This window comes from Bison bison, unplaced genomic scaffold, assembly GCF_000754665.1.
Source record: "Bison bison bison isolate TAMUID 2011002044 unplaced genomic scaffold, Bison_UMD1.0 scf7180017864508, whole genome shotgun sequence".
In the NCBI taxonomy this organism is placed as follows: Eukaryota; Metazoa; Chordata; class Mammalia; order Artiodactyla; family Bovidae; genus Bison; species Bison bison.
In genome coordinates, this window is record NW_011495064.1 from 10,821,691 (window position 1) to 10,833,540 (window position 11,850).

Sequence of the window (11,850 nt, forward strand, 5' to 3'; positions counted from 1 at the left end):
CGGCGCCCGATCACCCCGCCTCTCGCCCCCAGGCTCCCGGGTGACGGCTTCCTGCTCCTCGCGCTACTACTCTACGCTCCAGTCGGGTTCTGCCTCCTGGTCCTGCGCCTGTTTCTTGGGATCCACGTCTTCCTGGTTAGCTGCGCGCTACCAGACAGTGTCTTTCGCAGGTACCGACCCGGGCGCTCGGGGAGGGTCGGGGCTGGGCCTGGCCCGAGGCCAGGTAGTCACCACTGCCTGCGTTCGCAGGGTCGTGGTGCGGACCATGTGTGCAGTGCTGGGGCTCGTGGCCCGGCAGGAGGACTCTGGACTCCGGGATCACCGTGTCAGGGTCCTCATTTCCAACCACGTGACACCTTTCGACCACAACATAGTCAACTTGCTCACCAGCTGTAGCACCGTGAGTTAGGGAGGAAGCCGAGAGTGCCACGGAGTGGCTCCCTGGGGCCCAGCTCAAGGCGCCCCTCTCCGTGTTCGGCTTTCCCTTGGGGACCACAAGATACTGACCCTTACCCCGACCTCGCTTTTCTACCCATATGTCAATTTTTCTCACTTCACAGCATTCTTTTCTTCTTGCTTTCTCTCCTTCCGATTCCCAGCCTCTACTCAATAGTCCCCCAAGCTTTGTGTGCTGGTCTCGGGGCTTTATGGAGATGGATGGTCAGGGCGAGTTGGTGGAGTCACTCAAGAGATTCTGTGCTTCAACAAGGCTTCCCCCTACCCCTCTGCTGCTATTCCCCGAGGAAGAGGCCACCAATGGCCGGGAGGGGCTCCTGCGCTTCAGGTGGGTGAACACAGGTATCTGTCTCCAACTGTAGGTGATCAGGCTTGGGGGCCCTTAGGTTTTCACAGCCTTCTTCAGCCCTGCCCCCTACTTTCCTAGTTTATTTACTTTTTGCCCACTTTTAGTTCTTTCCCTTGAATCCGTTAATTTCCCACGTTTTTATTTGTACAGTCTGACAGTATCTGTTTTAAGTCAGGTATGAGCTGCTGACTAGATTGGCTAGAATCCCATCTTACTTTCTTCACTCTTCTAGTTCCTGGCCATTTTCTATCCAGGATGTGGTACAGCCTCTTACCCTGCGAGTCCAGAGACCTCTTGTCTCCGTGGTGAGTGTGTCCCACAGGGAATCTCTGGGTTTGGAGGGGAAGTTTCCTACTCCTGGCCCTGGTTTAGACCTCACTCATGCCCTCCCCTCAGACGGTGTCAGATGCATCCTGGGTCTCAGAACTGCTGTGGTCACTTTTCGTCCCTTTCACGGTGTATCAAGTAAGGTATTAACTGTCCTCACTTTTTGGTGGCTGGGAGAAACTCATCTCAAGGTCAAGGAAGTAGCTGTCTCTGCCCTGTCCTTTTGCAGATCTTTTAATGTCAAGGTCCTACCACAGAGGCAATATAAAGTATTTATTACCTCCCTACTGTCACCACCACTGTTCCAAGAAAAGACGCATCAGAGTGGAGAGTGGGTGACCCCAACGTGGACCTGGATTATTTTTTGCAGGTGGCTCCGTCCTGTTCATCGACAGCTGGGGGAGGGGAGTGAAGAGTTTGCCCTCCGTGTACAACAGGTGGTAGGGGACATGGGCAGGGTGGAAGTGGGTTCTTTCTTTAGGGGGAAGGAGAGGAACACTTGAGAAACTTCCAATCCTCCAATTTTCCCTAGCTGGTGGCCAAAGAATTGGGCCAGACAGGGACACGACTCACTCCAGAAGACAAAGCAGAGCACATGAAGCGACAGAGACACCCCAGATTGCGCCCTCAGTCAGGTGTGTGGTCTCTGGACATAAAGCTTTTCAACTCTTTTGCAGCCTGTTCTCACTTCCTCCCTATGCCTGTACTAATCAGCCTCTCTCCTTGAGTTTTCCACTCACCATATTTTGGATTTCTTTTTTGCAGCCCAGTCTTCTTTCCCTCACTCCCCTGGCCCTTCTCCTGATGTGCATCTGGCAACTCTGGCTCAGAGAGTGAAGGAGGTTTTACCCCATGTTCCACTGGGCGTCATCCAGAGAGACCTAGGTATGAGAAAGAGTAGCTTTACCCAAGAAGACAGGCATAGAGAGGGAAAGTGGGTGGCGAAGGGAGAAGGTGAGCAGAGAAATAGACTGTGCTGTCCACTCCTCCCTTCTCCGCAGCCAGGACTGGCTGTGTAGACTTGACCATCACTAATCTGCTTGAGGGAGCCGTAGCTTTCATGCCTGAAGACATCACTGAGGGGACCCAATCCCTTGCCACAGCCTCCACTCCCAAGGTGAGACCCAGAAAATGAGCAGGTCCAGGACTTGAGGTGGGATGGGGCAGTCTGCATATTCCCTGTCCCGACGTCTGTTTTTGATCCTGAGACCCTAGCACAGTACCTCTCTTGCAAAGTAGGCATTCGATGCGTGTTTAATGATGATGACTTCGCAAGCCCTCTGACATTGTGATCACCTCAGTTCCCCAGCTCTGGCCCGGCAACCCCTCAGCCCACAGCCCTAACATTTGCCAAGTCCTCCTGGGCCCGGCAGGAGAGTCTACAGGAGCGAAAGCAGGCGCTGTATGAATACGCGAGAAGGTGAGACGCTTAGAGGACAACCAGTAGGAAAGGGCAGGTTGGAGAAAGGGAATAATATAGCAAAGCCCATACAATGTTTTCTTGTGTCCCACAGGCGATTCACAGAGAGGCAGGCCCAGGAGGCTGATTGAGTACAGGATGGCACCCAGAGCCGCAGGACGGAGACTGGGGGCAGCCCTCACCCGACTCAACAGGCCGGATGGGTGGGTGCTAAAGGGAGGAATGGGCTCCCCCCAGTGTCACATTAAATTCAGGGTTTTCACTCAAGGTCTCTGTTGCCTCTTTGGGTCTCAAAAACCTTGTAGCAGGTTCCTTTTCCCTTGGTTGTGGGATCAGGAATGAGGGCCTCCTTGTGGGTTTGTGGAAGGTTGGTCAGAATGGAACTGTCTGTACTCACCTCATGTCAAGAGATGAGTGATATTAAGGAAGTATAACTAAGCTGAATGCCCAGCAGCAACTGGACCCAGCCTCAGAATTCAGCCCAGGTGGATGAGGAAACAGCTGTAGAACTGCAAGTCCCAGGATACCTTTCACTAATGAGCACAGTACACAAAGTCTGTAGAATTCACACATGCTCAGTGTGGTGGCTGGAGCCTATTTTCCATAGGTTCCTAACTAGATTAAATAAGGTGGAGCACATGGCCCCACCCCAAAACAGTCTCTAGGATTGTGCCCCAGGGTGGATCCGGAATTGACCTTTGTACCTCACAGCAGGTCAGGGTTTGTGGTGACTTGCTGAGTGGGTCTGGAACTGGCTGCCATTCCATCGCGTCTCAGAGCGGCAGGCAAAGGTTTGAATCCAGGATCCCTGTGGCCCTGCTCCCCAATTCCTGACCCCACTCCTCCTGTTCCTCACTCTCTTCCCCAGGGGACCTTCCCACAGGTCACCAGGTCTTTCTTTCTTTCTTTTTGGCTATGTCAGATCTTAGCTGTGGTGCACGGGCTTTGTTGCCCTGCCATATGCAGGATCTTACGTCCCCAGCTAAGGATTGAACCCACATCCCCTGCATTGGAAGTTGGGTTCTTAACTACTGGACTGCCAGGGAAGTCCCAAAGTCCACTTTTGATAGTCCCTTACTTGGAGACTCAACTCTTCCCTGTTTCCTGGCAGACGAGAAGTACTGGGAAGGATGAACCCCAGTGCATTATCACCTGAGGGTACAGGTTAGGGATCAGGGCTGAGGTGGGAAGATGGTGTCGGTCACCAAATACGAGGCCTTGATGACTGCCCTGCCTTCTGTAGGTCCTGCTAGACAGTCACCATGGCCTCTCAGCTTCTCGGGTTGGAAGAAGAGTCTGGCCCAAACCCTGAGGAGTCTGAACTGGCTGTGAACCCCTTTGACGGGCTCCCCTTCTCTTCCCGCTACTACAAACTACTTGAGCAGCGCCGATCCTTGCCTGTCTGGGCTGCTCGCTTTATCTTCTTGGAGCACTTGGAGAGTAGCCCCAGTGGAGTGGTACTGGTGTCTGGAGAGCCTGGTTGTGGCAAGAGCACCCAGGTGGGAGTGGGGGGCGCTGGGGAACTGGCTCCTCCTGGGACAAGGTGGGGAGTGGGGTGGGGGTTGCTGTGTGAAATAATAGGGGAGGTGGTCAGAAGGAGACAGGCAGTGAAGCACCAGAGGACTCCTCAAATAAGGAGAGATGAAACTGACCACAGTTCCTCCGGCACTTTTGATGGGTTCTGTGTCCCGCTGACGGGTTGTCCTTCCCTACGCTTACCCCAGATCCCACAGTGGTGTGCGGAGTTTGTGCTGGCCAGAGGTTTCCAGAAGGGCTGGGTAACTGTGACTCAGCCTTACCCTCTAGCAGCCCTGAGCTTGGCTCTGCGAGTTGCTGATGAAATGGACCTGACCCTGGGTCATGAGGTTGGATACAGCATCCCCCAAGAAGACTGCACTGGGCCTGACACTCTGCTAAGGTGTGGCCCCTTGCAGGCCCAACCCCAGTCTCCTCCCCCTCACTCCGTAGAAACAACCCCAGCCTCTGACATCTCACCGTACCCTCCCTCAGAATAGCTCACCGTGTAAATCATGCATGATGCAACTTCTGAATGTAGCCATTTAACCCTAGCCAGCAACCTCAGACATTCAACCTCACCCTCCTCATGAAAGTCTTACTTTCCTAACTGGAGTACAGCTTATGAACAGTGTCATCAATAGGTCACAGAAACTCAGTCACAGGATCTTTTCCTGATCTTTACTGTCAGAGCCTAGGCCCCCTGGGGGGAAGCTCCTCTGGACTTCTGGGGCTGGTTGGTGTCCACACTGACTCCTCTGCCCACTGCCAATGCCAACAGGTTCTGCTGGGACAGGCTGCTTCTGCAGGAGGTGGCCTCAACCCGGGGCACTGGAGCCCGGGGTGTGCTGGTCCTGGATGAGGCTCAGGAGCGGTCAGTGGCCTCAGATTTGCTCCAGGGACTCCTGCGAGATGCCAGGCTGGGAAGCCTTCCAGGGGACCTCAGAGTGGTTGTAGTTACTGACCCAAGCCTTGAACCTAAGCTCCAAGATTTCTGGGGCGGTCCTCCTACTGTGTGTGTCCCCAGAAAGACTGGCAGCTGCCCCACTCCAGTCTACAGGGACTCTCTCCCTGCTGACCGAGTAGACGCTGCCTGCCAAGCTGTGCTTGAATGGTGTCGGAAGGAGGCTCCAGGAGATGTGCTAGTGTACCTGCCCAGTGAGGAGGTAAAAAAATGGGATGCGAAAGGAGGTACTCGTGGCGAATGTCTGCCCCTTCCTGTCCCAGGGGAGAATGGGAGCAATGCTGATTAGGAACATTGGAGCTCTAGTACTTATTCTCTGTTGGGGTCTTAAGGAAAAATTCCAGGGTTTTGGTATAAAAACTTTTTGATTCCATACAATGCAGAGATTTGCAGTTCAGTGAGTTCCTGAAATTAAAACACCCCAACTTTATATATAGAGTATGTGCACTTTGTCAGAGTGAAGAACCATAGCTTTCATCAATTTTTCAAAGGGGTCTCTGACCCACAAAGGTAAGAATTACCCTAACACCCCACCTCTCTCTTCAGGAAATTTCCCTGTGCTGTGAGTCCTTGTCCAGGAAGGTAAGGTCCTTGGAAAACCAAGGGCCCCCACCACGGGTGCTGCCCCTTCACCCAGGCTGTGGACAAGCTGTTCAGGCTGTGTACGAGGACACAGAATCAGGTGCCCGGAAAGTTGTGGTCACTCACTGGCTGGCCGACTTCTCCTTTTCCCTCCCTTCCATCCGACATGTCATTGACTCAGGACTGGAGCTTCGAAGTGTGAGTGAAAGAGAAGTGAGGGGGACACAGGGGCTAAAGATAGAAATAGCCCACTCTCATCTGTCTTGGCCTTGGTTGGGGGTGGTGACAGGTTTACAGTCCTCAGATCCGAGCAGAATCTCAAGTGTTGAGACCAGTCAGCAAGTGTCAGGCAGAGGCAAGACGGCTGCGGGCAGCAGGGATCCCACCAGGTAAGAGCTTTCACCCTCAATAGGATCAAACACGAAAAAAGTCACCAACCACCGGCCCCGAGAAATCTACAGTGGTCTTCTCTCCCAGATCTTTCTCCCCTTAGGATCCTGCCTCTGCCTGTATCCTAAGTCCTTCCTAGAACTAGAGGCTCCCTACCTGCCCCAGCCCAGAGTGTGGGCAGAGAATTTGAGCTCCCTGATGTTACTACTAAAGAGGAGACAGATTGCAGAGCCAGGGAAGTGTCACTTCCTGGACCGGCCCGGTGAGCACCCTTCCTGCCCACGTCCTGCTGCTCTCCAGGTTCTGAGATCCCCTGTCCTGTAAGCCTTGTTCCCTCTCCAGCTCCAGAAGCACTGATGCAGGCCCTGGAAGACTTAGACTACCTGGCCGCCCTGGATGATGATGGGGACCTGTCAGACCTGGGAGTTATCCTGTCAGAATTTCCCCTGGCCCCTGAGCTGGCCAAAGCCCTGCTGGCCTCGTGCGAGTTTGACTGTGTGGATGAGATGCTCACCCTGGCCGCCATGCTCACTGGTATGAATCACTTGCCTCTCTGGCCCTTAGGACCGCTTCAGCCTTCCCTCTGGCGTTCTGGTGCTCCTTAAGCTGGCCCCTTCCCCTTTGCTCTAGTTCCCAGCCCTCACTGTGCCTAAAGAGTTAGGCTTCATCACTTTCCCCTCTCCTGTCTCTGTTGCTTCTTGTCCCCCAACAAGTGTCTCCTACCTGTTTTTACTAAAACTGTACCTGTCTTGTTCAACCCTGTAATCCCTTCATTATTCAGAATAATCTCCATCCTGCTCAATCTAGGTATTCCTCACCCACTGCATTCCAGTTCAGGCCCACCCCAGCAGAAGGGTGGCACTTCTGCTCACCAGTGGCCTCCTAGAGACCTAATCCAGTGAGCACTTCTGAGCCCTGTTCATGACTTTCTTTTGACACTTGAGAATGGCAACCACTCCGACTTTAACATTGCCCCCTCCCTAAGCCTGTGATCTGCTTCTTGTGGTTTTCACCCTACCTCTCTTGCCACTCCCTTAATCTCTTACTTGAGCTCTTCCTCCTCTGCTTGTTCAAAGTAAGTTGAACCTCAGGGTTCCACCCTTGCCCCTTTTGTCTTCTCATTCCCTGAACTCTCTGAGCAAGTTCATTCACATTCATGGTCTGAAATGCTACAATATCATTCTTCTGAATCTTGGATTTATATATCTAACTCCTGATGGCCATTCCTGTCAGAATGGTCCACAAAACTTCAACCCAGAACTGAACTCGAGCACCTCTGTTGTTGCTGAGCTGAGCCCTTTTTAAACCTGCTCCCTCACCACCATCACCAAAAATCATACCATCACCTCAGTGGCTCTACTATCATTCTAGACTAACCTTTCTCCAGGTTTGTTTTTTTAATTTTTATCTCCTAATTTAAAAAAAATTTTACCTGTTCTTCACCTGTTCTTCTCCATACTTAAGGACTTCCCTGGTGGCTTAGAGGGTAAAGCATCTGCCTGCAACTCAGGAGACCCAGCTTTGATCCCTGGGTCAGGAAGATCTCCCGGAGAAGGAAATGGCTACCCACTCCAGTACTCTTGCCTGGAAAATCCCATGGATGGAGGAGCCTGGTGGGCTACAGTCCATGGGGTCGCAAAGAGTCGGACACGACTGAGCGACTTCAGCTTCACCTTCACTCCATACTCAGAGTTAATGCCAATGTAGCTTCTCATCGCTGCTCAGCTGGATTCCTTGAGTAGCCTCCTAACTAGTCATGTGAACTTCTTCCAAACATGTGGATTCTCTTAAAAACTCTTCTTCATCAGTTACTCTCTACCTTCCAAACAGAATGTAGACTCATTTGCACAGCCTTGCCCATACCTCCCTCCAGCTTTATCTCCAGCCACCCTGCCACACATACTGTTCCCTTATCCATAATCGTAGGTGCTCGAAGTTCTCCAAACATGCTATTCCCACGCCTAGAATACTCCCTCTGCCCTTCTCCACTCAGCTAATTCTCAAACTTCAAATATTGGCCCACACACCTATCTTACGTGTTGGTCTCTCCCACTAGACTCTAAGCTCCTTGTGGGCAGAAACTGTTTTTCATTTATTTATCTTCAGTGTCCAATAAAGTGCACAGTATCTACAAGTCTTTTGAGTAAAGTTCCCAGAGTGACGTTGCTGCCTTTTTCAGTGTAGTGCTATCTGTTCTCATGCCCCCAAATGAACTTCCTGTCTTCTGCCTCCAGCTGCCCCTGGGTTTACTCGTCCTCCACTCTGTGCAGAAGAAGCTGCCCTGCGTCGAGCGCTAGAACACGTAGATGGTGATCACAGCTCTCTGATCCAAGTGTATGAAGCCTTTATACAGAGTGAGTGCTCCACTCTGCATCCTCTTACAGAACCCAGATTTTCCAAAGAGAGGAAGTAGTATGCAGCCAGCTGACAGATCTCTAGTCCCAGGAAAAGGAAGCCCTTTGACTGACAGTTGGGTTCTTTTAGTCTTAAAGTCTCAAGGACTTTAGCTATAACTGGTCCCTTTCTGTTCCCAGGTGGAGCAGACAAGGCTTGGTGCCAGGCTCGGGGTCTAAACTGGGCAGCATTGTGCCAAGCCCGTAAACTTCGGGGAGAACTCCTAGAACTCATGCAACGGATTGAACTTCCCTTGTCTCAACCAGCCTTTGGATCTGAGCGGAATCGCAGAGACCTTCAGAAAGCACTGGTGTCAGGATACTTCCTTAAGGTTAGGGGAAAGAGTTGGGGCAAGGATCATAAAAGGAACAGAAAGTAGAGGGAGCAAAGGTTAATGTATGCCACCTCTGAAATTGGGACCCAGGTGGCCATTCAAAGAACTCTTTAGAACCAGGAGAAACTTTTCCTTTGATGTTTTGGGGTACAAGGGGCTATGGAAATGCCATACATTATGGTAATATGGTAGGACTATAACACCTAGAGGTATGCCTTACTTTTAATACTCTCACTACCCTTGCTAATAATTCTTTCTCAACCCCCCTTTCTTTCTTCTACTGACTGACACTTCACTCTCACTTATTCCTTCAATATCTTTGTCTTTCAATGAGGTGGCCCGAGACACAGATGGAACTGGAAATTACCTGCTTCTAACCCATAAGCATGTGGCCCAGCTCTCCCCAAACTGCTGCTACAGAAGCCGCAGGGCTCCTGCCAGACCCCCACTGTGGGTGCTTTACCACAGTTTCTCCATTTCCAAAGACAACTGTCTTTCCATTGTTTCTGAAATTCAGCCACAGATGTGAGTTCCCTGACACCCCTCCTGCACTGTCCATTCCTCTTCCTGGGGCCAAAATTGCAGCTGGAGACTTAGAGAAGCTAAGTGGGGGTGGGGGGTAGGCTGGCAGGGGTGGGAATGGAGGGGAGTGAGAGGGTCTTTGTGGTTTGTAGTAACATGATTTGAGGAGACAGGGTTTGTGGAAGGGGTAGTAAGAAGTTCAACAATATGCATTATGAAAGAGGATATGGAAATCATCTAATTATGAATGTCTCTATCAGGCTGGTGGAATTGGCTCCTCCATACTTTCTGAGTAACTTACCCCCTAGTGAAAGCAGAGACTTCCTGAACCAGCTGAGGGAAGAAAGGACAGATTCTTCAATCAGGAGTGAATCTTCCTCCACCCAAGAACTTGAGAATGCCTGTGCCCTGCAGTGACCTGCCTATGGGGTGAAGTTGAATTCATCTCAACACATGAGATCTTCCCTCAGGCTAGCACGCCATCCAGATTTAGAAGCCCAAGGGTCAAATGTAAATACTGGAACCTGAGTCCCAAGAAATGGAGCTGGGAGTGGAGCAAATTGGTTAAGCCCCAGGCTATACAGGGTAGGACTGATTCCTTAGCTTTCTTCTATTTATTGAAGAGGAACTGACATGCCCTCTATATCCCCAACTTATGCCAAACCCATCCTTGTGCTCCCTTTTGGTCTATAAAAGTTCTGTTTATATGATACCAAATTTGAGTTTGGTTCTGCAGTAGCATTTACAATATCTATGAGTTAAAGATAACACAATATAAAAGAATCAAGGTGAATTTCAACAGTGATATCCTCCTGCCTGGCTCCCACCTCTGGTCGAGCCTTTGTGCTCTGACTGACCTCACTGTCACTAACATGGAAACAGGTAGTTTGACTACAGTTGGCCTCTGACCCTGCCTAAAGCTTACCTCACTCTATCAACTGCTCTTGCCTGCAGGGGAGGAAGAATGGGGGTGCTATAAGAATAAGAAACAATTGACCCTTTTGTTCTCATACAACTTAAATCTTGCTCCTTCTTAAACCTCAAGGCTATTGGAGCTGTACCCAAATCCTTAACTTTATAGCACCAAGCTTCCCAGCAGCCCCTGGCCCACCCATAAGTTCTAACAACTTCAGGAACATCATGCTTTTACCAGCTGGGTACTTCTTTCTCTTTTCTTTCCTTAGACTATTAACTTTGATATCCTCAATCATCTTACACATTATAAATGTGTTTACAGAAATTGATAGAAACATTTAATCCTTAGAACTCTGCTTTTCTACTCAGAGTTCCCTCCCTTGGTGATGCTGTCTGCTTTCATCATTCCATGTATTTCCTCCTCTATGTGGATGTCAACTGACCTCCCCCGAAAGGCATTTTTCCAGAATGTATTCTCTCCGTGTGCTTGCTCAGTCGCTCAATCTTGTCTGACTCTCTGTGACCCCATAAACTGTAGCCTACCAGATGCCTCTGTCCGTGGAATTATCCAGGCAAGAATACTGGAGTGGTTGCCATTTCCTACTCTAGGGGATCCTTCTCTCGAGGTTTAGCATTTAGTTTTGCCTGCAGAGTTAATCTTGGTCTTGTCTTCCCAATTTCCCTTTCATCATCCACAACACCATTGATTTCTTGCTCCTTTACATTTCCAACCTAGGAATTATCTTTGATTATTTTTAAGCCTATCACTTCCTATTATTTGCCAGATTCTGCTCACTGTAACTCCCCTGGGCCCATTAACTTTGTCCATTGCTTCCCTCTCTGTCCCTGAGGGACACCAGAGCCTGATTAGTGTTCTTAGATTTTCTCTTTCATCAAGTGTGTCTCGCCCACCACTCACTTGGGAGGCGCACGCAAGTGGGAGGACGTAGTCAGCAGGTTAAACACAAGACGATATGGGGCTCAAAGTCCTTAGCGATTATTTTACAGTTGAAGAATGACATGCCCAGCATGGATAACCCTCTGGTTCCCGTCACAGTCAGACTCGCCCTCTAGCACCTCCTCCATTACTCCCCTGTCATTGGCGTCTTCCTTCCTTCCTTCTTTCCTTCACACATTTGGTACAGACCCGGCAGGCTGCAGCTGCCGAATCCCAGCGGGCCCTGTGAACAGCTTGGGCCCGACGGAACCCTGGTTCCACCCCACCCGCGGAAGAATCCGGAGTCCCTCAAGAGGGCAGCCATAGGCCAGCCTGCTCTCCTCCGCGCACCTCACTGGCTATCAAACTGCAGGTCCCGCCCCCTCAGCCCCTGGGTTCCAGCCACCGTGCGACAAGAGTGTGTGGGAAATGGCGGGAAAGATCGCATTTAAGCGCGCGGGGCAGTTGCGCAACGTTGGCCTGCGAACCGGCGGTGGCCGAGGAGCCCTCGGCGATAGCCTCAAAGCCAGCTCCTCCTCACACGCTCCACTGCTACAGAACCACGGCGTGGGCGGCCATGCGCTCCTAGGCCCCAGCTCCGGGGCTCCACGAGGCGCCTCGGTCCGGAAAAGAGCGCTCGCTCGCTCGGTCGGGCAGGCGTCGCTCACACCACTGAAGCAAGCCCGGACACGGAAGCCACCTTGTTGTCCTCGGCCCAGGGCTGCAGATTCTGCAGCGCGAAGAG

General features: G+C 51.3%; 3 protein-coding genes across 7 annotated transcripts in view; 2 read left to right on the forward strand and 1 right to left on the reverse strand.

Moving 5' to 3' along the window:
• Nucleotides 1-2,819, forward strand: part of AUP1 (ancient ubiquitous protein 1) — a 3,152-nt gene extending 333 nt beyond the window's left edge. Inside the window, exons 2-12 of one of the 2 annotated variants that reach the window (XM_010829706.1) lie at nt 33-170; nt 250-400; nt 600-784; nt 1,038-1,110; nt 1,202-1,275; nt 1,503-1,569; nt 1,665-1,767; nt 1,898-2,017; nt 2,134-2,249; nt 2,434-2,552; nt 2,647-2,819. In XM_010829706.1, coding sequence (XP_010828008.1) covers nt 33-170; nt 250-400; nt 600-784; nt 1,038-1,110; nt 1,202-1,275; nt 1,503-1,569; nt 1,665-1,767; nt 1,898-2,017; nt 2,134-2,249; nt 2,434-2,552; nt 2,647-2,683 — 1,183 coding nt within the window. In that variant the 3' untranslated portion in view covers nt 2,684-2,819. Of the gene's footprint in view, nt 1-32; nt 171-249; nt 401-599; nt 785-1,037; nt 1,111-1,201; nt 1,276-1,502; nt 1,570-1,664; nt 1,768-1,897; nt 2,018-2,133; nt 2,250-2,371; nt 2,553-2,646 lie in introns of those variants that run through there. The other variant, XM_010829707.1, reaches the window with a different exon arrangement.
• Nucleotides 2,820-2,912: 93 nt separating this feature from the next.
• DQX1 (DEAQ box RNA-dependent ATPase 1) lies at nt 2,913-9,970 on the forward strand. 4 transcript variants are annotated; one of them, XM_010829704.1, is made up of 12 exons: nt 2,913-3,343; nt 3,796-4,051; nt 4,277-4,470; nt 4,849-5,233; nt 5,578-5,811; nt 5,903-6,002; nt 6,107-6,265; nt 6,346-6,537; nt 8,238-8,357; nt 8,538-8,728; nt 9,066-9,256; nt 9,514-9,970. In XM_010829704.1, exons 2-12 carry the CDS (start codon nt 3,815-3,817, stop codon nt 9,668-9,670), a joined length of 2,160 nt encoding a protein of 719 aa, XP_010828006.1. In that variant the 5' UTR covers nt 2,913-3,343; nt 3,796-3,814; the 3' UTR covers nt 9,671-9,970. The 4 variants fall into 4 exon arrangements, with proteins under 4 accessions (XP_010828006.1, XP_010828005.1, XP_010828003.1 ...); XM_010829703.1 differs by having other exon boundaries at nt 3,796-4,470; XM_010829701.1 differs by having other exon boundaries at nt 2,913-4,470.
• A 1,799-nt stretch (nt 9,971-11,769) lies between these two features.
• Nucleotides 11,770-11,850, reverse strand: part of TLX2 (T-cell leukemia homeobox 2) — a 1,428-nt gene continuing 1,347 nt past the window's right edge. Inside the window, exon 4 of the mRNA XM_010829869.1 lies at nt 11,770-11,850. Within this exon, the coding sequence (XP_010828171.1) occupies nt 11,770-11,850 (81 nt within the window).